At 42.7% G+C, this 26,042-nt stretch overlaps 1 protein-coding gene across 3 annotated transcripts in view; it reads left to right on the top strand.

Annotated features, from left to right (window-relative positions):
- Positions 1 to 4,641, top strand: part of LOC137415281 (E3 ubiquitin-protein ligase TRIM7-like) — a 40,659-nt gene extending 36,018 nt beyond the window's left edge. For all 3 annotated transcript variants that reach the window (XM_078770169.1, XM_078770167.1, XM_078770168.1), the window contains exon 8: positions 3,777 to 4,641. In XM_078770169.1, coding sequence (XP_078626295.1) covers positions 3,777 to 4,303 — 527 coding nt within the window. In that variant the 3' untranslated portion in view covers positions 4,304 to 4,641. The remainder of the gene's footprint in view (positions 1 to 3,776) is intronic.
- Positions 4,642 to 26,042: the final 21,401 nt, after the last annotated feature.

The following is a 26,042-nucleotide window of genomic DNA, read 5'->3' as shown; positions in this document are numbered from 1 at the left end:
CTATGAATTTTTTTTTGTTATCTCCAATTATTTATTTGTTCTATGCTTAATTTCAGAGTACATTGAGACATAAAACTGCATAAATTTCAATAAAAACTGGAAAAATTGAGGTGTTCTAAAACTTTAGACTGGCAGTGTATCTTAATCAGCAATGTCAAACACTGTACATGTGTTCCTATATTGTTTTACGTAAGCCTGACTGTATCTTGCAGCTCTGTCTTATTGCTCGTTTCTCAAAGAGTAATGTCTTAATCTAGCCTCAGGCCACACAAGGAACTGCACTTAGAAATGCCCAAAATAACTGTTGTGGTTTCCCTCCAACCAATAGGGTGAGAACAGAGGGGAGGGGCGGAGCCTTTCGAGAGGAATTTATGAATGGCTGGACGTGAAAGACACTCTCGTGGTTTTTACTGTGTTGCTTACTTGAAGTGTCAACAAAACTTATTAAACACTCGAACTGCAACTATCCTCAACAAACTACTATGAGAGTACGAAAACATACTCCAACTTTCGTTTTGTATCTGTGGGTGAGGCCAACATTTTTTTTTTATCCGCGTCATCCCGACGTGAGTACGTAGAGTCGAAAGTGCCAGCACACACTGATAATAGTTTTGTAAAATTAACATCATTGAAGAACTTTATCAAGACAAGATATAAGTATTTATCTGTAGTATCCAAATCCTGGTTCTGAGAAATCAGAAGACCTCAGTAATACTTGAGTAGATTCTGTCCAGAGAAAAATAGTCACAAAAAAATCATCAGAAAGACGTTAGTCAAACACACTGCACACGTGACACGCTTTTTTATCTGAGCACGTGCACAGCAAGGTTCAGGTTTAATCGAGTATGGAAACTAGGATCTTTATATTTAAATATCGATTAGTTGACCATTGACCAGTCCAGTCAATGCAGTATGCCAAAACAAAGATGAAAGGAACACTAAATGTCAATTCAAATATTTATTCAATTCAGAGTTCGAGTTGATCCCTTGTTCAGCCTGTTCTGCACAACAGCATCAGTGATGCGCCGACGTAGCGAATCTGCCGCCGAGAAACCGTGACTCGAGATGGTTATTGATCACGTGGTTCGCTTTGCCTTGACCCGTGACTGGAAGGTTCGTGATCACGTGTCCCATGTGCGGTGCCGGTGTGTAGCTATTATTTTATTTTCATGAATGTAACACTGAAAAACAAGGCATTTCTGAGGCATGATATTTGTGCTGATATCATTTGATTCCACATTATCACGCACAACGCCGACACTGAGGCAAATGTGTCCAGTGGCCCCGCCTCCATCAAGCTGAACCAGAACCACCGTCATAGCCACGCCTACCCCGGTCCTATTTCTTTGTAAAGGAATGTCGTTTTACGTAGTTTTCGTGGAATCCTTTCAAACTATCAGAATTATAATACCAAAGGATGTCACAGGAAGTAAAACTCAGTCGGATGGTCGCCGAACGAATCATTGCCATTGATAGAGGCAGCGCAGAAATATGCCGTCTGGAGAAGATTAGGCCTATGATGAACAACAAGACGTGAGTGGTTCGTGTGCAGCCACCCGGCTGCTGGTTGCATCATTTTCTGGAAGTGTGGCTGTGCCGCAGACGCAGTGCCACTGTTAACAGTAATAACTACAAGGGCACTCGGTAGTGGGCATACCCCTGGTGGAGGACATACCACCGGCAGAGTGCATACCTCTGCTAGAGTGTCTACCTTAGGCAGAATGTATAATCCTGGTAAAGGCCATACCTCCAGCATACCTCTGGTAGAGTGCATACCTCCGGTGGAAGGCGTACCCCTGGTAGAGTGCATACCTCCATCAGAGTGAATACCCATGCAAGAGTGAATACCTCCAGTAGATGGCATACCTCAGGTAGCGTGCATACCTCCAGTAGTGGGCATACTTCCAGTCGGGTGCATACCCCTGGTAGAGTGCATACCCCTGGTAGAGGGCATACCCCTGGTAGATTCCATACCTCTGGTAGAGTGCATACCCCTGGTAGAGTGCATACCCCAGGTAGACGGGATACCCCTGCTAGATTGCACACCTCTGGTAGAGTGCATACATCTGGTAGAGTGCATACCCCTGGTAGGGTGCATACCCCTGGTAGAGTGCATACCCCTGGTAGAGTGCATACCCCAGGTAGACGGGATACCCCTGCTAGATTGCACACCTCTGGTAGAGTGCATACATCTGGTAGAGTGCATACCCCTGGTAGGGTGCATACACCTGGTAGGGTGCACACATCTGGTAGAGTGCATACCCCTGGTAGAGTGCATACCCCTGGTAGAGGGGATACCCCAGCTAGATTGCATACCTCTGGTAGAGTGCATACATCTAGTAGAGTGCATACCCCTGTGAGGGTGCATACCTCCAGTAGAGGGCATACTTGCAGTCGGGTGCATACCCCCTGGCAGAATGCATACCCCTGGCAGAATGCATACCCCTGGCAGAATGCATACCCCTGGCAGAATGCATACCAGGCTGATTAATTCCATTTTTGTCCCACTGATCAGATCCAGATTCGAACGTTCACCAAAACCGAATCACCTCTTCCTTGTCACACACCCAACTTATCCACCAAGTTTCGTCCGAATCTGTCCATAACTTTTTGAGACAGCGTGCTGTATATCATTGTTCGCCCGATCATTCAATGGTGAGGTTGGTGTTGGCTTCACGGTTCAGGTGGCTGGCTTTAAATGATCGGGTCCTGAGTTTGAGCCCCTGCCATGATGTTGAACACCAGGTGGGCTGACACAGCCTGTCATCCTTTTAAGGTGGGCAAAATGAGTACCTGCCGACTGGTAATGGGGGCATTGCATCAGTGCACGTCCTGTCCCCAGAAAATGATGCAGCCAAACAGCCACAAGCTGCATCTGAACCACCACCAATCAATGAAGAAGAATCCCGAAAATAATTCTTGTATCCGGGTCCGGATCTTCACCAAAATCGAATCATTTATTTCTTGTCACCTCCCCCACCGGTACACCGAATTTCGTCCGAATCCGTCCATACCTTCCTGAGATATCCTGCACACAAACAGACAGGGTAGAAAACATAACCTCGGTCCACCTTCGTTGGTTGGAGGTAACAATACAATTCCTTTAACGCCATTTCATTGGCTAAGGAGTGGAGTACTGACCAGGTCGCCACTCCGACGCAGGATACTCGAATGGTTTATTACTCCCAGTAAACTGGTACTCACCTGGTCCACCTCGGAAGGATGACAGGTTGAATCAGCCCACCTGGACCCGGTTGCTCGAAGCTCTCCAGTGGATAAATATGTGATATCCTTCCAGCAACAGGGCCCAGGTGTTATTTTAACGGTACGACAGGTGCTCAATGTCAGGACCTTAAGATGTTAAACCCGCCACCTTGACCGTTAAGGTAACACCAGGTTTATGTTACCCCATAACCCATTCACAAGATGTTACAATTTCCATGAAACGTCATTATTTTTATTTTAAAAGAAAATCGAACGAAGGCGAAAATTAAATAACCGGATGTGCGGGGGAGGGTTTTGTTATATGGGAACAAGAGGATGGTCGGGGGAGGGTTTTGTTATATGGGAACAAGAGGATGGTCGGGGGAGGGTTTTGTTATATGGGAACAAGAGGATGGTCGGGGATTCCTAACCAGGTACAGAAAGGTGAATTGTGTTTCGTAAAGAAGGTGAAATTAATAATGTATTTAATATTTCAAATGTTATAAAAGAGATTAATGTTTGTTTCTGTCCGTTTGTCTAACGAAGTCTGTGACCCCGCGTCGTGTCCACAGATGGACGGACCCCGAGTCTGGACCCAAACTCTGCACATCGACGGATCAAGATCTCCCGGGATCTCAGGACGGCGACTCGAACCGAGACCGACAATCCGTACCCGGAACATCCTGATCGGTTTGATCGTTATCCACAAGTTCTTTCGTCTGAGAGTTTCTCCTCGGGTCGTCATTACTGGGAGGTCGATGTGAGGTCGAGTAGTTGGTGGGGAATCGGGATCTGTTTAAACTCCATGGGGAGGAAAGGGGGAGGGAATGAGTGCGTGTTGGGAAGGAATCCCAAGTCTTGGTGTTTACGGAAATATGAAAACGAATACTACACACGGCACAACAATCACTACACCCTCCTGCCCGTGCCGGGGAATCCTGAACGGTTTGGGTTCTTGTTGGATTGTGAGGAGGGAGAGTTTACGTGTTTCGGGGACTCGCGGGTTCTGCACGTGTTCAGGGGGAACTTCCTGGACCCCGTTAAACCCGCGATTGCGGTTTTTGGTGATGGTGACTTCGTGCGGTTTTGCTCGTTTTAATGATTTCGTTCATTCCGTTCTGTTCGTGATGAAAGTTTATTTCACAATCTGCAGGTTATTTTGTGTTGAATTTATTAAAATCAGGTCTTGTGTATAACATATATTCACCATCTGATGAAAGTTTATTTTAAATGAAGTTTAAGAAGGTAATAAGTTTTGTTTCCTGATGTCCTCAACCGACATGAACTGGAAGTGCAAATCTCTCCATGAATGTTAAATTTAAATAAAAACAATTCCCGACATGCTTTTCGGGTTTAAACCCAGTTTCACGATGTTCGACCCAAATCAGAACAATCACCACGTGACCTTTTTGTCCAATAAAATGATCCAACGATGAACCACAAGGAGGAGCAGTTTTTAGTCGGATCCGTTTGCCGTGAATCAGATGAAGGACCCTCAAGGTGAGACGTTCATTCTGATCCTCCTCTTCATTCAAACCATAAAATCTCCAGGTAATTATTTTATTTCTTATTCCAATCGATCGGGATTGCGATGTGTTTAACCTATGCTATTGATGACGTCACATCTGTGCCCCAAAGGTGTAATCTATCTCGACTTTACCTTAATTTCAAGTGAGGATCTTTGAATGAAAAAAAGCAATTATCCAGGTGAACCCCAAGGTGTGTTCAGTCACCAAGGTTCTTGAAGAGCTCTCGCCAGGAAGCTTAATCATTCCAGCAAGCACTCCATCTAAAACTGTTAAGGAACGGCTGGCTTGGCAAGCGCTAGCTAGGTGCTTGGTAACTTGACACACCTTTCTAGTGTGAATCCCACCTGTCCCCACGTGCTTATTTGGAGGTAAAATGGAGATGGGTTCACCTCCTCAATGTCTGGTTGTGTGATCAATCCCTCAATACAGACTCGGTCCAACCCACGGGATCCCTTGGATCTTTGGACCCGGTCTCTTTCTGGTATATGATTATCATCTCCTCGTCGTTCGACATCTTCTTGGTCCATGATATCGACTTCATCGTTTCACGAACCTCACAATCTCCGCAATTGATGTTCGTGCTCCGATCTTACCACGTGACGTCACAATGTAATATATTCCGTTTAAATTAAATAAATCCGTGACGTCAACAAGTGATCTGCATCACAGGTAAACCGTTCAACATGGATCAACGCTCCAGTAATCCTGGTGCTGGCTTTATGGTTAAGGTGGCTCGCTGAAGATCTTGGGGTCTTGAGTTTGAGCCCCTGTCGTGATGTTGATATAACCAACAATATCAATGAATCAGATTCTTTAATATTGGGTAAAAGGAAACGATCAAATTGTTCACTCAAGTTGCAAACTCTTCCCTGAGTTAACTTGCTTCAAAGATGGGTCCATCATTCGAGACCTGCAGAGATGCTTTACGAGGTAAATGTGGTGGTGGAGGTAAATAAACTTGACATGTAAACCAGGTGTAAATGACACAAATATGGTGGACCCAGTGTGTGATCCACTTCAGCAATCGGTTACTTTGTAAGGATCTACGTAAGGATCTCCATGACATAAATGTCAATGAATAACAAAATGGTGAAGGACCAAAAGAGGTAGAACTCATCTCCCTCCTCCCCCTCTCCCTCAACCAGGTGAGCTCCAACCTCCTCATAATCCTCCAGCGCGGCGAGGTCCTCCCGTGCCTCCGCGAACTCTCCCTCCTCCATTCCTTCACCCACATACCAGTGCACAAAGGCACGTTTGGCGTACATCAAGTCGAACTTGTGATCGAGTCATGCCCAGGCTTACGCAATGGCCGTCGTGTTGCTCAACATGGACAGAGCACGCACACAAGACTTTGGCCATGATAAAGCTTGCAGATTATTGTGAGAAATCCCTGAGGATATCCCGAAGACTCAATAGCTCAGTGGGTTGTTGCCGCGCACGTGATGTCCTTGGGTTTGAGTCTCGGGTTGAGTCAGCATTTTGGCAGACTCGTCCCACGCAGGAATTTATTCGTTTGTTAAATAAATCATACATCTATCTATAATTCCAGTAATCTCTGTATGTCTGTGTGTATGTCTGTGTGTCTGTGACCGCTGTTTCTCGACAACCACGGGTCCGATATACTTGAAACTTGCCAGGTATATTGCTGGGGACCCGAGGATGTGCCTTTTCAAGGTTTCATATTAATCGGACAAGTAGTTACCGAGCTATGGCGATTTAGCCGTTCGCCGTTCGCTTTGGCTTTGCGAATGGACCAAACCATTTCATGTAAATAGAGGGGGGGGGGGGGGGTTCTGTGGTCGTTGCGAATGGACCAAACCATTTCATGTAAATAGAGGGGGCGGGTGGGGTTCTGTGGTCGTTACTGCCACGTGGTTTCAAAGTTTTTTTTTGTTGTTGTTGTTTGCACGCATGTTTTTTTGCACGCACGTACGGGCACCCACGTACGGGCACGTCCTAGTATATATACAATCAGAAGATTAAATAAGACGCAGACGTAGCTTCAGGACGGTCGATCTTTAATTCTCGACAAGTTTCGACCAACAAACGTCTTCTTCTTAGTCTCCAGAAACAACAGGCATGTATATCAGACAAGTATGTACAGTGGTATGTGTGTAAGATGTGCGATATGTGTAGAAGATGCATACAGAAAGAAAAGCCACACCAAAGCTCACTCACTGTCCCCAAGTTTAGCGGAGTGAAGTGCAATTTACAGTTACCGTTCACGTTACAAATTGTGCACGTGCACATCCAAATATATATATATATATATATATATATATATATATATATATATATATATATATATATATATATATATATATATATATATATATATATATATATATATATACATATATATATATATATATATATATATATATATATATATATATATATATATATATATATATATACATATATATATATATATATATATATATATATATACATACATATATATATATATATATACATACATACATACATACATACAAGCATATATTCATATACCATTTGTATTTATATAAGTATGAAAACACGACCTACATTTGTAAAGGCAGAATGAATGAATGGGTTACGGTTAATGATTTGATTGGGTTGATGTTGAAACATTCTTTAATCATCAGAATTTATGCCATGAGGGATTTTTGTCCGAGGTTTATGTATCCAAAAGGACTCACGTTTCAGAATCGTGGTGTGTGATCGATTTGTCATTGATTCAATGGCAGAGATTTGAATGTCATTGTCCCCGGTCGCACCGCGGAGCGAAAGGGGGACTGTGGTTTTCCACTCCGTCCGTGTGTCCGTGCGTGCGAGTGTGCATGCGTGCGTGCGTAAGCGAAGGACTGCATTCGAATTTGGTGTGTGGGTGCAACCCACGTCAAAATCCAAGATGGCCGCCGCCATGTATGTCTGACGCCATGAATGTCTGAACCTTGTGCGAGGAATATCTTGAAAAATAAGCGAAGTACCAATTTCTAATCAGGTGTGTGGGTGTATCTAGGCATAAGGAAGAACCCTATTGAAAATTGGGTCGCCACGTCAAAATCCAAGATGGCCGTCACCACATATACAGTCACGTGAAAAAGTAAGTACACCCCATGTAAAGTTTTGACTTTTTCAACATATTTCAACATACAGCTATTTGATCTTCATTTCAACAATATTGATAGATAAAGGTGATATAATATAACAAATATCATGAAACATTTACATTTTGGAGTCCATCGTATAATTTACATAAGCATGAATGCAAATTTCACATGTGGAAAAAGTAAGTACACCCCTACATTTATCACGACTTCAAATACCTAAAATTCGAATCAGGTGTACCAGCTCAAGGTGCAAATGATTAGAACATCATTAGAGAGGATCTTGGAGGAACCTGTCTTATTTAAACTTCAGACATTTAGTTTGGTTTGCTCTTTGTTGTTGAAGTGTGCGGCGTCACAATGCCGAGATCAAAAGAGCTCTCTGAGGCCTTCAGAAAGAAGGTTATAGATGCCTACTAGTCTGGGAAGGGATTAAAAAAGATCTCCAAACAATTTGAAATCGATGATTCGACTGCCCGGAAGATCATCTACAAGTGGAGAAGATTCCAAACAACTGCCAACTTGTTCAGGCTAGGCCGCCCCAGCAAGTTCAGCCCGAGAGCAGACCGAAAGATGCTGAAAGAAGTCTCTAAGAACCCCAGAATGTCATCACGGGACCTTACAGGTAGCTTTTGCCACTGTTGATGTCAAAGTGCACGAGTCTACCATTAGAAAGAGGCTGCACAAATTTGATCTACATGGGAGGTGTGCCAGGAGGAAACATTTGCTGTCCAGAAAGAACATCAGGGCAAGACTAAAGTTTGCCAATGAACACCTAGGCACAGACCAACACTTCTGGAACAATGTGCTCTGGACAGATGAGTCAAAGGTAGAGCTATTTGGCCACAGTACCAGAAGACATGTTTGGCGAAAACCAAAGACAGCATTTGACCACAAGAACCTGATACCAACTGCAAAGCATGGAGGTGGAAATATTATGGTTTGGGAGCAGCTTTGCTTGGGTCGCTACGTCAAAATCCAAGTTGGCCGCCGCCATGTATGTCAACCTTGTGAGCGGAATATCTTGAAAAATAAGCGAAGTACCAACTTCTAATCTGGTGTGTGGGTGTATCTAGGCATAAGGAAGAACGCTCTTGAAAATTGGGTCGCCACGTCAAAATCCAAGATGGCCGCCTTGCGTCTTCCACTTTGTCAACTCGCATCACTTCACCGACGGGGGACCTAGGCGTAACGCTTGTTTATAGAGTGATCCGGTTGATTAAAGTGTATCGTGTGAGGTAGAGATTTGCCCTGACTGGTGTGGAAGTTATTGATTACTGACCGGGTGTTGTTAAATCGTGTGTAGAGTGTATTTTCAGTTTTTCCAACATATTGTTATGGTTTTGCACGACCCCCGTTCCCTTACCAAGGGGAGATTGAGCCCCTTGTTCTCCTGGGGTCTTCGCAACCGTGAGACTGAGTCGCCACTTCCGGTCAGACGCGGGACAGGGTTTCGGGACAATGTTCGCACGTACCTAAGTACCCACGCCGCCGTGGAAGCGGGGATCAAGTCTCGCACGAACCACGTGTAATTTGAGTACACGCGAGCAGATTGCGTACCACGTGGTCCGTGCTGTTACCTTACTATTGGAACCCAATCAGAGCGATATAATTCGTACCATGCTTCGTCAATGATGGAAAACACGAGACGGACGAATCAAAGAAATAACAGGTTTAATCATTATTTACAATGATTGGTAGAATAAGCAGAGACACCGGGCAGTCTTAAAACAGTCCTAACTTATTACCCAGACAACGGGCCCATTCACACTCACAGGGGGATGAAGGAAGAATTGTTCATGCGCTGAACGGGCTTTGGTCATCCAGGAACAGCTCACCCAGCGTGGCCCTCTGGCGGTCACCACACGTCCCCCGACGAAGGCAGGCAGGCAGGCGGGAGGAATCCTCGCAGCGCGTGTCTTGGCAAAGGCAGGCAGGCGGGAAAATATACACGCGTCTCTGTAGCCCGGCACGGCTGTCTCGCACAACTACAACTTAGTACAACTCCGCGCTTTCACTTTCCTAACTCAACGGAGGATCTGGCTCAAGCTCAAACGAGAACTCAACTTGTAACTCATGCGCGTTTCACCCGAGCTCATAACTTGTAATTCAACACCGCGCATCCCTTCTCATAACTGAGGTGGGGGCTTCGGGCGCAGGGTTATATTGGTCCCGCCCTAGCCCGCATCGAATGTTCCAAACCACGGCTTTTGCCGCAGTGGTAAGCCACTCCCCTCGAGCCCTGATTGGTGGCTCGTGCTTACCGGTCACTCCCACTCTTCTTGTCCCGCCTTCCTTTGGCCTTGATTGACTTGTTCAGGCTGGCCTCGTGGGATTTCGCGCCAAATCCACAAACAATCAAGGCATCATAAGCATTGGAAGGAGACCTAATTCTCATTATTCTACTCAACACAAACTAAACATAGGAAAGGTCTACGCTTACACTTACTAAGAAATAACTGAGCTTAAACGAGGCTATGTGTTGTAGTGTAACTAAACGATGAGGGGAAATGAACCTTTATTATCAAAACACAAAACCGCAACAATATTGTTTGGTGCACTTTTGGCAAGTGATTAGGTATATGACCCATATAGATTTGCAGTTCATATAGGAGGTGATGGGGAATTTTTGTCCAGTGCTACAACTACAAAATTTGTTTCCTTCTAGTAAATGCTTGTGAATAATACATTTGTTTGCTGTGCATTCGTAGAAGCCAGGGATCCTAGTTTCTTTGTTGTGGGGATGTGGGTGCTTTGCTTTTACCAAAAGGTCCCTGAGTGTCTGACCACGTCGAAATGATGTTAGCAGAGATTGAGGAAATATGGTGCCGAGTGTTTCTGATTGATGGAGGAGAGGAAGGGCCTTATTCAGAATACTTGGCAATTGGGATGAGGTAGGAGAGTAGGTGGTTACCAGTGGGACATGGTTAGTTGCAGGTTTGGGTTTGTAAGTCAGAAGGTCTGCTCTCGGTTTGCGTTTTGCTCGGTTTATTGCTTCTTTCACAGAGTGAGGGTCATAGTTTCTTGCAATGAAGTGTGTTTCTAATTGGCAGAGAGAAGTTTCTTCTGCCATTTTTGTTGAGCAAATGCGTCTTACTCTGAGTGCTTGACTGTATGGTATGCTTGCAATTGTATGTTTAGGATGAGATGAAGAAGGGAGAAGGTAAGAGTGAGTGTCTGTTGGTTTGGTGTATAGTTCTGTTTCGAGTCTTATTTTGAAGCGTGAGTGTTGTGTCTAGAAAGTGAACTTCGGATTGTGAGCTGTCGAATGTAAACTTGATGGTCGGATTAATCAAATTTAATTCATTTTGGAATTTTGTGAGACAACGGGGGGGGGGGGGGGGGGGGGTTTGACCAGATGAACTGGATGTCATCAATATAACGTACCCAGGATTTTTCCAAGATGCTGTGATGAGTTTGTGCATTGATCTTGGCCTCTATCATTCCCATGAAGATGTTAGCGTAGGATGGTGCAACAGGGGTACCCATAGCGGTACCTTGAGTTTGAATGTAATGTCGTCCGTTGAATTGGAAATTATTCAGTTTGAGTGTCAGTTCTAATAGAAAGTTCTAATAGAACGTCAAGACTTGCATATGGTCTTGAATAGGTGGTATTGGGACTTGTCGTGTATCTAGTGCTTTGCGGCATGCCAGACAGGCCTTCTGAATGTGGAATATTAGTGTAGAGGGATGTAACATCTGCTGTGACTAAAATGGTTTGGGAGTTGAAAGGTGAGTATATTCTGTTCAATCCTTGGATGTGGGTCAGAAAACTGGTTGTGTCCTTGAGGTATGAGGAGAGATTCATCACGAGAGGACGTAAATGACAGTCAATAAATTTTGATATTACAACAGTTGGACATGTGCATCCAGATACGATTGGTCTACCTGGATTGTTTACCTTGTGTATTTTAGGAAGAAAATAAAGGTTAGGGCAATGAGGATCTTTCGGAACCAAGCGAGATTTGATGGTTTTATTCACCCGAATAGAATCTACTACCCTTTTAACCTCTTCAAGATGTAAAAGGGTCGGGTCGGATGGGAGCTCTTTGTAAGTATCACTATGTAGTTGACGATTACCTTCTGCAACGTAATCGGTAGTCGACATAATGACAATGGCAGTACCTTTATCTGCAGACTTTGTGACTATCTTTTCATTATTTTGGAGATTGTGAAGTGCTCGTCGCTCTGACTTTGTAAGATTGTCCTTATGCCTGGAACAATTGTATTTTTGTGCCACCTTTTCAATTTCATTGCTCACTTGTTCCATATAGACATGTAGATATGGATTGTCAACACGTGGTGTCCAGGTGCTTTTTGGTTTGGGTAAGGTGAGTTGTGGTGTATTAGTATCAGTGTATGTGATTGTATGCGTGTTTGTTGGTTGTCTGTTGGTGTCAGACAACACCTTCACACCTTAATTTTGCCCTTCCACGCCTCTCGCATCTTCCTCTGTCCCTCGACGTTCCTGCCTCTTGCCCACCCCTGGTCTTCGACACCCTTGCTGACACCATCGTTTGGCGTGCGAGGAGAACGGAGGCCGACGCAGCTGGGGAGACAAGCTGCGCACCCGCCGTCCGAGATGGACCGTGCAGCGAGGCCTGGCTTTGTGCGCGCGCTGTTGTAGAATGTTTCGTAGAAGACTCAGAAGACTCCAATGAACGAAACAGCTTTTACAAAGTAAAGCTTTATTATAATTAATAATCACTTGTTTCAATTCAATAAGTAACTGCAATAACTAATGCGAATTGGTAATTCAAGTTGATGGTTCGTCTTCTTCGGCCGGTCCTCTGCGAAGCGCTGTTTCACATGGACACTCGTTCGTTCCGTTGGGCAAAGCTTCTGGTGACAAGTCTGACAAGTCCAAGAAATGTTCACGTTTTTATGGGCACAGCCATGTTAATCCTCCCTGCGCTAATTTTAATCCCTTCTCCGCAAACGTTACTCGCTCATCCATGCTCGCCTCACCGGCACCAGCTCACCCCCGCAGGTGTTGACAACCATCCCCTCCTGCTGGGAGTTCCTCCAATCCTACATTTGCTTCACAATAGTGAAAGCCTAGGAATGTGCTCTAGCCCGGGGCCGTGACAAGGTGAACAAGAGATTTCCAGGTTTTGCTTATCTTCGTGTTTCCGAGGTCCAAATTCCTGACATTCTCTGAACCACCTGTTCACTCACCAATCTCAACCATTACAAGTAAAGATCTATACTTCCACAATTCCCTCATCTTTTTGTTTTTGTTTCTATTAACCATTAATCTAAACATCAATACAAGTAAACAATCAATCACTACAATTAAACATCAATACAAGTACTCAAACCACAACTTTGGTAATCCAATTCCCTTAGGCATACACCGTCATCCTGCACGAATCTGATCACAAAACATTTCGTTGGTCATTGACTCCTTCCATATTGTTAATTCAATCTATTTCATTTGCATCACAAATATCTTTGCAAAACAACACTTCACCATCACCAAGACACAACAATTTCACTTCACCATTTTTCAAATTTATAAAGCATCTGCAACATCTGGCAAAACGTTTGCCTCCAAACAAATGTTGACTCTTTGTTTGAAAGGAAGGGCTGCTCACTTGTGTTTGAATTCAGGTATGAAACATTTTCTTCTAATGTCTTCATAGCACCTGCACTACTTTGTGTAGGGTTTCGCTGTTGTAATAACTGTGTGGAGTCATAGACTGACCCTGCTCTCCATGTAGCATTCTTGCCACTCTTGCTGTAAACCATAGTAATTCCTGAACAAGGCCTTCGCCCAGTTGTAGTCGACTTGCCTCTTCCCTCATTATGAGTGGGCAGCAAGTATTGGTGTGACGTTGATTGGCCAGCAAGATGTGGAACAGGGATGCCAGATGCATCCACAATGATGTTGGGACCATGGTGTTCAGGTCATCCATGGTCCATACCAGGAGCAACCAGCAGAATCGTGCACAGCTGTTGTGAAAAGGCACAGCCGTTTGCTTGCAGCTCCATTCTGGCTCCCCGGAAGTTGGTGAAGTAATAACATATGTCCCCGCATTTCATAGGGGTTGCAGGTAAAATGTCGTTGTCCTGCAATTTCTGATGTTATGAATGTTTGAAGCCTTCGAACAAGAGTAAGTGATCGCCCTTCTTTCATATGTTGCAGTGTGATCCAGGCAAATGGTCACATAAATTTCCTTGGTGAAGGTAAGCATCCATCTCCAAGTTACACGGGAGAATGTCTTCATCATTCTTTGAGAAGGAGGGTGTATGCCAAGATTAACTTCATTTTTTAGCCACAAATTTTCTTTCTCGAACTTCTTCCCAATTCCATTAGCACTCCCTTCAAAATGTGATCTCGTCTTATCCTTTTACTCAGTCACATCTGAATCTGCTTTCCACACACACTGAATCAGATAGGGTACATCTTACCATGAAATCAGCATAATCATGTATATCTTCCGACAGTTTCACATTCAACAATTTGTTGTTTTTCCTTAAAACATTCAAAAAGTTATATTCATTTATATGCGTCACACAAATAATATTCAATCAGGTATGTATTTTACTATTAAACTAAGCATAGCATCCACAATTGCTTTCAGGTTAATATAGTTCAAAAATTAACTCATGCAGGTATTTTAGCACTACTCAAAGACAATAAATGCATTTATAATGAGTCTATATGATTACAATCACAAACAGGAATATCTAATTCCCAACAAATTTTTCAAACCAACAAATTAAGCATAATGTATTATTACCATAATTCCTCCCCACCTTTTCTTTTATTTTTTATTAACAGTGTGTCACTCGTGGTGATATGAGTTCACTGATCTTGTAAAACTGACACAATTCATAACATTATCGTTATGCCATTATCTTAACTCTACTGTATTCATTTGCAACATCACTTGATTCAATCTTTTAATCTCAGTATTTATGTCGCCATAAAAGTCTTCCTCTTGTGGTTCCACATTTCTTTCCTCATTCATCACTTCATGCATTATCATAGTGTTGTTGGTTACCTTATTCAAACACACTGTCACTAAGGCTTTCAAGCAAGCCACCACTAAAACAATTGCCAATATAACTACTAAACCAACAAACAAGTATTGGAGTATCTTAGCTGCTACTCCTCCAAATGTGTTTCCCAACCATGCAAAGGCACCTCCTTTTATATAAAACATGTGAGCTACCCCTTGTATATGTTCATACCTATAACATAATTATATGTCAATGACATTCAACATTATATACCAAACTAACAAGCTTCCTAAAATGTAAATAAAGAAAAAAATCCCTTAATACGTAACATAAATCTGATTATTTGCCTTACCCTGATCCCCCTATCTCCCGGGGTCGAACTAAATCCCCTGATCATGAGTGTAGTTGTGATACATTATCACTCATGCTGTACTAATATCAGTAGGTAATTGTATGTCATGTAGGCAAATAAATATCACTATCCCAAGTAGGAATACTCCATGTTGAAAATGCAATGTTTATCAATGCAAGGGTGTTAAAATGTAATTCAAATGAATGTAAATCACGACTATCATTTATCCACCACTGAATGTTCTGCTGGGCTGCTAGGTGCAGCCTCATTTTCTGTGGGACCGTCCACCTTAGTCCCATGTGCTCGCTTGCAATGAGAGGCATGAATCCAACTTTCTATTTTGGGTCCATATTTGTTTCTATTCTTATCAATCTCCTATGGTTTATAAATTCGTTCCAAAATACCGCAACCAAAGGTTTTAACCAAAGCTCTACCAAACTATTTCCAATGTGAACTCAAAATGCCAGTGAAACAATGATTCGAAGAATTAACTTCAAGGGGTCAATAAATTTATTCTATAACCAGATCTAATTTTCTCATCCAATAGTTTGCCTTGCCAAATGTCATATTATAACACTTTAATAAAACTTCGAAAAATGTCTCTCATCTCAATAAATACCCGTTTTTCTTCCCAAATACTCATCTGTAAATTACATATTCAACTACAGTTTCTCCCAATTTGTTCGGTCTAAATGGCCACCGAAGTGGCTGCCAACATGCAGTACCTTTTTTTTTATCTACCAAGCAAGTATTCGTCCACATAAGACCTCTACCAAAATGTTGTTTGTAAAAACAAATCTGGCATTTCTGATTACATGGATGCACACTCTCAGGACATTTTCAGGCTGCTGTTAACAATCCACTATGATAAATTACTTCCTTTACCCACAATCAAATAATTAACACAAATTGAGGATATTATCCCTATCACATTCATTTATAGATTCATTATGTTGGATCATATTTTTCCTTTCCCCCTGCTATAAGGAAGAACAATAGCTCTTATAAGTCTTTGTAATATCTCACTTAATTTACCCAGCATCGAATAATTTATTTACTATCCATTCTCCTTTTGTTAGTCAGTGACTTTGTTTGAACTCCAAAACTTAATTTGATGTATCCCATGTGTACAGCTACCACTTATTGAAAACCCCTACTTTTGTAGAAAATATCCAAGTACGTGTTTTTTTACACCCCCTTAACTGTTGCTCATCCATTTCTATGCACCCAGTGAGTACTACTGACACCAGTATGCCAATGTAGGTGTGCGAGATTAACAAATATGTTGCAGGTACATGTGACATCACGTTCTGAGTATAAATAACGTAACAGTGCGTTCATGTCTGCCCCTTGGTTTAAGATTCACAATGCATTTCGTTTTAAAACTCACAATAGTTCAAACCAGCAAAATTTTCTTTACTATTTTCCCATATCATCTATGCCTAATACACATCCATACATACAACGCAATTTATATGCTGATAAAATTCAAGTTTATATATATATATATATAAAAAATCCGTGAGCAGAGTACTCTGGGAAGTCAGTGTAAGACCTCTCCCAAATTTGGCTAATTTTGTACTCCCACATTTTTATGAAGCTCATATCCATAAATAGCTTTGATTCTCATATAAATTCTATCAAAATGGAATCCCAAGATTACTCCCAATTTTTACTATTAATGAATGGCTGCTCATAACTCAGCAAATCAAATCTTTATATTCCATCTCCCTTGACAAAAGAGATAATGTTCATAATCAAATTATATTTCTATTTTATTTTACGAATTCTCTCGATATGCGATCCCATCCACATGGAACTATCTATTTTCAGACAAGGCACACTGTCGGTGTCAACAATCTTAGATTGACACACAAAACAACAACAACAAACACAAACATTGACACACAAAAACACACACACACACACATGCATTATGCGTATTTGTTTGCATTGGAACCATTATTTACAGATCAAGATGGGTGTCAATTTTATTTCAATTTCATAAAATTTGTCCTTCAATTTTAGAAATGCTAATACACAAATAGACCAAAAAGTTTATTCTTAGAACCCCTATGATGTCACATTGAAATTACCCTTTCAGTTCCCACAATAATTTATCCAAATTTGACTACACATCCATTTACATATCAGTCGACCACTGACCTATCAACCATGCGAAACAATAGTCCAAAATTTCCACCTGATCATCATGTGACTCTTGTCACTTGGTTTCCAAAAATTTTTGCAAGCAATTGTTCCAAACTTTGTAAATTTAAAAATTGTTATGCCCAAAATAGAAGATCCAATTTTGGCATTTGATCAATTAATTATTAATTTGTTAACAAGCAAAAAGAAAAAATGAATCGTTCTTGCTCCGAAAACCTTTTCAGACACAAGAATCATCGACAGTTATTCATGTTTGTCCAGTAATCTAATCTGTTGAGGCCAATCATCATTTGGGATTTGCAGCAATGAAGGCCTAATCGTTGTCTGAGGTACCGGTAAGCACTGGTACCCTTGATCTTGGTTTGCCCCATGAACTTGTCTTCCTGTTGACATATGGGCATCTTCTTCTCCAATGTCCCATCTCTCCACAATTGAAACATCGGTTTCTGTCAGTAGATTTCTGATTTCCCCTTGGATCATAAGAAAATTCTCTACTGTTCTTTTTGGGGAGACAAATGGGAATCAGATGGGACAACTGTCACTTTTATTCCTATTTTCGAGGGCAGTTGTGCATTTATCTCCTCCCATGTATCCTGTATCCTTTTTATTTTAAGTTCTAGGTCCGTTATTTGTTCTTGCTGTTCCCATTGTCTGGATTCACCATCCCAAAGATGGAATGCAAGCCAGTCTACCGTTAGATTCTGTCTCTTCCTGGCTTTCAATTTTTGTCCTAATCTTTCCAATCGACTTCGCTCAAATGTACCATCTCTTGGAAACTCCTTAGCATGTCCCTTTGTCCAGAAATGCCAATTCTCGACCTCCCTTATAGCTTCGGCACCATAACGGTCGTACATATAATATGTACAAGTACCTTTTTGTGGAATCTCTGGTTGTCCTTGTGTATTCTTGCAGGCTCCATTTCCCATTTTGCCTGTATGTGAATAACACTCTTTACTCACTCTATCAGATAACTATTTGGACTTGCACTTTGGAATGCACCTGTACACACCTGTACTATATGTACTGTAAACAAAATCTACTGGGGTTTGTTTTACCTTTTATCAAAGTAGCGTTGGATGTGTTGTAGCTTGTTCCTCTAAGGCTTCGCTCGTACTTCTAGGAAGGATCTCTCCACCTGTTCAAATGGTGATTTCCAGAGAATCTCTCTCACCTGTGGCTTTTGCACAACCCAATCTCACAGATCGGTATTGCAGATGAGCCAAATGGGTCAGTATAAAATGGGTGACTCCACAGGTATCCCGTTGTCGAAGGGGGAATCACACAATGGTAACCGCACATATATATCCATGCATAGACTCACCACCTTGCTCAATTTTCCAAGGTTGTCTTCACATTGATAATATCTCACAAAGATATCAAAGCTTCTTTCTTGAGACCGCATCCTCATCAATCAATCAATCAATTTATTCAATTCAATTTATTCAATATAAATCAATTCAATCATTCAATTTCAATTAATCTATCACTATTCATCAATAAATCAAATTAATCACTCTAGATGACTCCCTGCACAAGCCCCCTCCCCAATGATGTCAGGATAGATCCATCCATTGAATGAGATCAAAGATCATCGGTCGTCACCTCTGATCCCTACCTCATGCTAATTGACGAATCACTGTTCTGTACTAGGGTCATATCTGACATATATTTTTCTCAATTTTGCCTGGTCACCACAAATTCGACTTTGCAACCACTAAAGGCAACTCATCCTTCATTCGTGAGACAGCCAAAATTGATGGCAGATATGAAACTTCATTGGGAAAAATGTCTCATTTTCAATAGTACCCAAAACCTCTTGGCAATCAAAATTTTGTAAAACTCCTGAAATGTTCTACGAACAAACGATGATCAATTCATAATTTGCCAAAAAAATTTATTTATTTATTTATTAAAGCATGCTAAAAATTTTGAAACTCAATTGCCTAATATAAAATATATATATATATATTTTTTATATTAAGCAATTGAGTTTCAAAAATTTTAGCATGATTTAATAAATAAATAAATAAAATTTTTGGATGTGTTATGCTGTGTGTTATGCTTTGTGTGTGTGTTATGTGTGTTATGCTTTCAATTGAGTTGAAACTCAATTGCTTGTAATACACAATTTATCCGATAGGGCTTAAAAGCTCTTTTCCAAGTTCGTGCAATCATTCTGCATTTAAGCCCTATGATGTCATCATAATAATCATGATTTCATAATCCTCTCTCATAAATCAACCAATAAGAACAACAAACATTTCCTGTATAAACAGTTTGCATTTATCATGACATACATGTCTTCAAAAAAAATTGTATGACCAAGAGAACAATGAACGGAAAGTGAAAAGTAAAAATAAAACAAATTAAAACTGCGGGCAGTGATGATCCGGGGACCATACCGCTCCATCCTGATTGGACGGGTGCGTGCCAGAGTCGTTGACAACGACAGCCCAGATCCGATTGTTCAAAGTTTCAACTCAATCGATCGAAAAATGAACGCAGGGATGCATTTTAAAGGTTTTCAAAAAATACAATATGGCCGCCATGTCACGTGACCTATGACGTCATAATTAGTATATGCATCCATTCAAGTGACCTACTATAATTGGTCAAGGTATCAAGCTCATCTGACCAACGGTTTGGCCTGCAGGTCGACACCAAGTTCATGGCATCACAATATTAATTAAATAAAAGAAATGCAGAGTCAGCACTTTTTTAATTGGTGTGCCGTAGACTAATTAATCAAAAATGAAAATTCAGAGAAAAGAGCGTTCTTCGCCTTGGGGTGTAGTATATGTGTGCCAAGTTTCAACTCAATAGGTCAAAAATGAAAGAGGAGATAGATTTTTTTCAAGATTTTCACTAAATCCAACATGGCCGCCACAAAACGTGACCTATGACGTCATACTTAGGATATGCATCAAGTCATATGGTGTCCCATACATGGTCAAAGTTTCAAATTCCTACGATGAAAGGTGTGACCTGTAGGTCGCCAACAAATTTTATGGAATCAGAATATTAATAATTTTAATAATAATAATAATCTGAGCAATTTCAAAAGGGTACCTATGGTCCCCTAACAAGTACAGATACATTCAAAGTACACCGCCCCCATGCCAAGTAATTAAATATCCTACAGCGCGGCATTGTCGGGGCGTCTCATAGAGGTTGCATTGGGAGGGAGAGGTGTACGCTAATTGGTTGATTAATTGTATAATTAAAATCAATAAAAGATTATCACAAAATATTTTCTTAATCAATTGGCTAATAGCATAAGTAAACCACAAGTGCTTCATCCGAAGATGTATCTTTTAGGAATTTAATTAAATAAGTCATTTATAAAAAATTAAATAATTAATTGATTAATCAATAAATCAAAAATATCCTTGATAGCCACATCACTTGGTCACTGTCATGTCCAAATATCAGCTTCCTAATTCAAAAGGTGCCTGAGTTAATGGACAGAAGAGAAAGGAAATTTGATTAATTAAATAAGTACTTCATTAAAAAAAAAAACCACCTTTAGAGGCCATTTTGCCCCGCAAGCGGGGGTTGGCCTTTTTCGGGAACTGTGGTTGTTGTTGTTTTTCGGTCCCCTTTTTGAAGCAATGTTTTACGGCCGGATGCCCTTCCTGACGCCAACCCTTTTTGCCGCCTTTAACGACAAGCAGGGAATTACCAGTGAACTGGTACTCAATTTGCCGACCTCGGAAGGATGACAGGCTGAGTCAACCCCCCTGGCGTTAATTCAGCGATTGACCGGGATTACGAACCCAGGATCCTAGGTTATCCTAAGCCGGCACCCTAGCCGCTAGCCCAACACCAGGGATTAAATAAGTACTTCATTAATCGCTAATAATTAAATAACTCCTCAATTTTCATCCGATTCACTTGAAATTTGAATGGGATTTACATATCAGCAAACTGAATTCAACCAACAACTATTATTCAACCCGGGCGAAGCCGGGTACCTCAGCTAGTCATGTTATATGAGCCTAAACTCAAGTGAGTTCAAGTGCAAAATGAAGAATGAGATAGGGAAAGACAGGAAGAAAAAGGAGAGAGAAGGAGAAAAGGAGAGAGAGAAGGAGAGAAGGAGAGAAGGAAGGAAAAAGAGAGAGAAGGAGAAGGAGAGAAGGAAGGAAAAAAAGAGAGAAGGAGAAGGAGAGAAGGAGAGTAGGAAGGAAAAAAAGAGAGAAGGAGAAGGAGAAGGAGAGAAGGAAGGAAAAATAGAGAAGGAGAGAGAGAAGGAGAGAAGGAAAAAAGAGAGAGAAGGAGAAAAGGAGAGAAGGAAGGAAAAAGAGAGAGAAGGAGAAGGAGAGAAAGAAGGGGAGAGAGGGAGGGGGGGGGGGTTATGGAGGGAGCAAGGGAGGGAGGGAGGGCGGGGGGATACAGGTAACACAGGTAGGTTACACAGGTAGGAGAGAGGAGTGGAGGGATAGATGGAGGAATAACGCAGGATGGATGGAGGAGGGAGAAGGAGGAAGGAGAAATGGCACAAGGGAAGAAAATAAATAAAGCACAGGAGTAAAGCACAGCAATGTGAGCACAGGAAGCACAGGAAAAAAACACAAAAAAAAAACAACAGCATTGGCTTTGCTTCCTGGAAGCTTCCTGCAAAACGCTTTGCTTCCTGCAAAGCGTCAGCCAATGTGAGCTAGAGGGAGGGGAGGGGGGTGGTAGGGGGGGGACACAGAGGAGTGAGGGGGGAAGGGGGGAACAGCGAGGGGAGGGAGGGAGGGGAGCAGGAGCAAGAGACAGGGAGCAGCACAGGTAGCCGAAATGGAAATGAGGGACAATGAGGGAGGTGTTCCTGTGACAGTTTTTTTTTTGTAAAAATGTTCGATTTTACCCTGGGGGCGTTGGTATGCAATTTTCATCCAATCGCCCTCTTTCATAATAATTCTGAACGAGCATCAGATGGCGTTGTCTGTCATTAATTTATATGTCGATCGAACGGGTTTTAGGTGTTATACAAAATGGCGGGAAAAATTGGCGGGAATTTTTTTTCCCCTCTCCTCCACCTTTTTTTTTTTTTTTCCCTTACCTTGGACCCACGGTTTTGTTCTACACAATTTCGTTTAATTTGTCTAAATCCAACTAGCTGTTCCAAAGATATAAGCCGTTTTGTCGCGATACCATAAGTTGAAGGAGAAAAAATATATATATATATATAAAAACTCCCTTTGCTGCTGCCTCTCGCCCGCCAAGCCAGTCGCCGGCTTTGAGCAAGTGCAAAACGAGTGTAGACGAGTGTACGTCATGTGCAAGCGGGTGTACGAGTGTACGAACCTTACATGACTCGCCAACAAATCGCCTCATGGTGCACTCATGGTTCGATTTGCTGCTAGTACATGGTAAGGCTATTAATAACCAGCGTATTCGTGTGACGATGCACGAAAAAAATTTTTCTCTCAAACACGCAGTCTTAATTACACAGGCAGATGCAGGCAAACACGCCGACGTGCGTCTCACAGCCCGCGCTTCGCGCACATCAGTGGCACGTTTCAGACGAACTGGCGTATTTATTACACAGTGCAGGAAAATACGTATTTACAGAAATCGTGAAACTCGGATAATGGCTTAAAATCGTTGTGGATGTAGCATCCGTGATTTTTTGTTCGCCCATTCACCATGCCTAAATCGATAAAATGGATCTCGATCATTACCGAGCGTATTCAATTCCACATCGTAATGAGATTTCAACGGAATTACGATTCAACAAAAAGAACGAGCAGACATCTTCAGGACGATACAACGTTAAAATCGTTACATATATTTTACATACAAGGTCGACCAAAAAATTATATCTTAATCATACAGAAAAATGGTTCTTTGTGTAAGTAAGTTCCACAGCACCGGAGACCAGCTCAACAAATGGTTCTTTGTGGTTTATTTTTACACAGCACCCAGACCAACTCAAATGGATCTTTGTGTAGCTTACACAGCGCCGAGCAAACGGGTCTCATCTGTATTTTTCCTTCTCAGGGCTTTCGTGCACCAATCATGCATTGTGGAGAAGCCCAAACACCACCTCCTCCATGTATATACAAAATAACGAAACACAGGTTCGTATATCATAATGGACCAATCTACAAGAAACCCACGCTTACCTTTCAGAATGACCTTGTCGATGTCCACTTGATCCACGTACGGTAGCCACCAAATTGTTGTAGAATGTTTCGTAGAAGACTCCAATGAACAAAACAGCTTTTACAAAGTAAAGCTTTATTATAATTAATAATCACTTGTTTCAATTCAATAAGTAACTGCAATAAACTAATGCGAATTGGTAATTCAGGTTGATGGTTCATCTTCTTTGGCCGGTCCTCTGCGAAGCGCTGTTTCACATGGACACTCGTTCGTTCCGTTGGGCAAAGCTTCTGGTGACAAGTCTGAGAAGTCCAAGAAATGTTCACGTTTTTATGGGCACAGCCGTGTTAATCCTCCCTGCGCTAATTTTAATCCCTTCTCTGCAAACGTTACTCGGTCATCCCTGCTCGCCTCACCGGCACCAGCTCGCCCCCCCCCCCCCCCCCCAGGCGTTGACAACCATCCCCTCCTGCTGGGAGTTCATCCAATCCTACATTTGCTTCACAATAGTGAAAGCCTGGGAATGTGCTCTAGCCCGGGGCCGTGACAAGGTGAACAAGAGATTTCCAGGTTTTGCTTATCTTCGTGTTTCTGAGGTCCAAATTCCTGACATTCTCTGAACCACCTGTTCACTCACCAATCTCAACCATTACAAGTAAAGATCTATACTTCCACCAGCGCCAAACGACGAGGCGGTTTCCCGCCAACACTGAACAGCGTCAAGACTGCTCGCTGGGGCCTGGACGATTGCTGACAAAGCAACCGATTTGAGTTGAGTGCCACAATTAAATTGCACACCATTATTTTCCAGTTCTTTTATTCCCCATTTGTCCATGTTATAAGTCTGGTGTGAAGGATCCCAAAGGACTTCAGTTCACCGTCACGTTTTCTTTGCCCTGAAATTGGAGGGGGTAGGGGGAAGGGGAAGGGGGAGGGGGGGAGGGGGGAAGGGGAAGGGGGAGCCTCCCCTCCCCCTTCCCCTCCCCCTCCCTTCCCCCCCTATTCCTCCCCCTCCCCCTTCCCCCTTCCCCTTTCCCCCTCCCCCCCTCCCCCCTACCCCCTCCCCCTCTCCTTCCCCCCGTTCCCCTCCCCTCCCCCTTTCCCCCCTCCCTTCCCCCGTCCGGCAATGCCGGGTACTTCTGCTATGGTTTATTCCATTTAAATAAACCTGTTATTTTTGTACATTTTAAATTCACCTCGGTTTGAATTACTTTTTGCAGGTTGAGACTGCCGGCGATCGCGACAGGTAAGCTTCAGCTTCTTCCTCTTCTTCTTTCTTCCTCCCGCACATATATGATAGAAATTCGCATTTGATCATCGCCTTCGGAGTTAAAAGCTCGCTATTGGCCATCCGTGACTCTCCTGGTGTTAACTGGGAGGGATTCACACGACAATCTATATAAATAAAACACAGTTTGTGTGTTTGTGTGTGTATGTTACCGACAGACTCCGAAACGGAGAGGCTCACGTGCTTGATATTTGGCATAGACATGGCCATTGCGCCTGGGAAGGACATGGCCTACCTAAAAATATTTGACGAGATCCATATTTTTTATTAATATATACCTCAGCGCATTTCAGCGAGGAACATTATACACAGAATCTCAGCATGTGCCAGAGCAGCTCGCTGATTCGCTCAGAGCAATCACGTGATGTTCCATCCTCCCTGCCAGACCACTGAACGGAAAATATATAGAAAGACCATTGCCATTCACACCACATAGGAGGAGATGCAGCTACCGGGCGCCATCTTGGTTGGCACTCGATGATGGGCGATGGTGATTTCCGTCACACGTTTGCACGTAATTCAGAGCGAAAAGCGATTGCGTTTTTTCACCTTTTGTGCGATCGTGTTTTGTGTCGATTTTTGTCGATTTTGTGCGATATGAATTAAACGTCTTTGAAACAGCTGTGAAACGTCTTTCCACAACCCTTCCGTAACCGATTGGAGCAGTTTATTGCCGCACAAAATGGCATTTTAACAGTTGTCTGGCTTTTAAAATCTGGGACACGTTCAAAACAAACGAGATCCGCGAAGCGAGTTGGTCGAGTCGTGTTAACCAAGATGGTGACATGGCGGCTACACTTTTCACGGAGTATGAGTGTTCTATATATTTTCAATTCAGTGCGCCAGACTCGCTCACGTCCTTGATTTATGGCATAGACATGGCCATTGGGCCTTCACGGTGTAATTTGTGCGAGGCTTTTGTCCGAGTGAGCTTGAGTCGAGAGGGCGAATGTACGGGTTGGGAATGTACGGGTCTCCCTTCCCCCGCCCGGCAACGCCGGTACTGGAGGGCGTCACAGGATCGGTGAGTCTCCAAAATCCGCTTCGTGCTGTTGTTGCGAAGATGCAGGACAATGTCCCGATTGTTGTGCTGCTCTCCTCCCATGAGAACTGCAACGTCATTGTTGACTGGCCCTCCCCTTTCTCCCCTCCCCTTCCCTCTCCCTCCCATTCCCTCCCCCTCCCCCCTCCGTCCTCCCCTTCCCCTCCCATACCCTTTCCCCCTCCCCTTCCCCCTCCCCTCCCCTTCCCTTTCCCCCTCCCCTCCCCTTCCCTCCTCTCCCTCCCCTCCCCCACCCCCCTACCCTTCCCCCCTCCCCTTCCCCCTCCCTTCCCCTTTC

Source organism: Myxine glutinosa, chromosome 1 (genome assembly GCF_964187855.1).
Source record: "Myxine glutinosa chromosome 1, kmMyxGlut1.1, whole genome shotgun sequence".
NCBI classification, from domain to species: domain Eukaryota; kingdom Metazoa; phylum Chordata; class Myxini; order Myxiniformes; family Myxinidae; genus Myxine; species Myxine glutinosa.
Note: the sequence above shows the minus strand (reverse complement) of the source record. Positions and strands in the feature narration are given on the sequence as shown.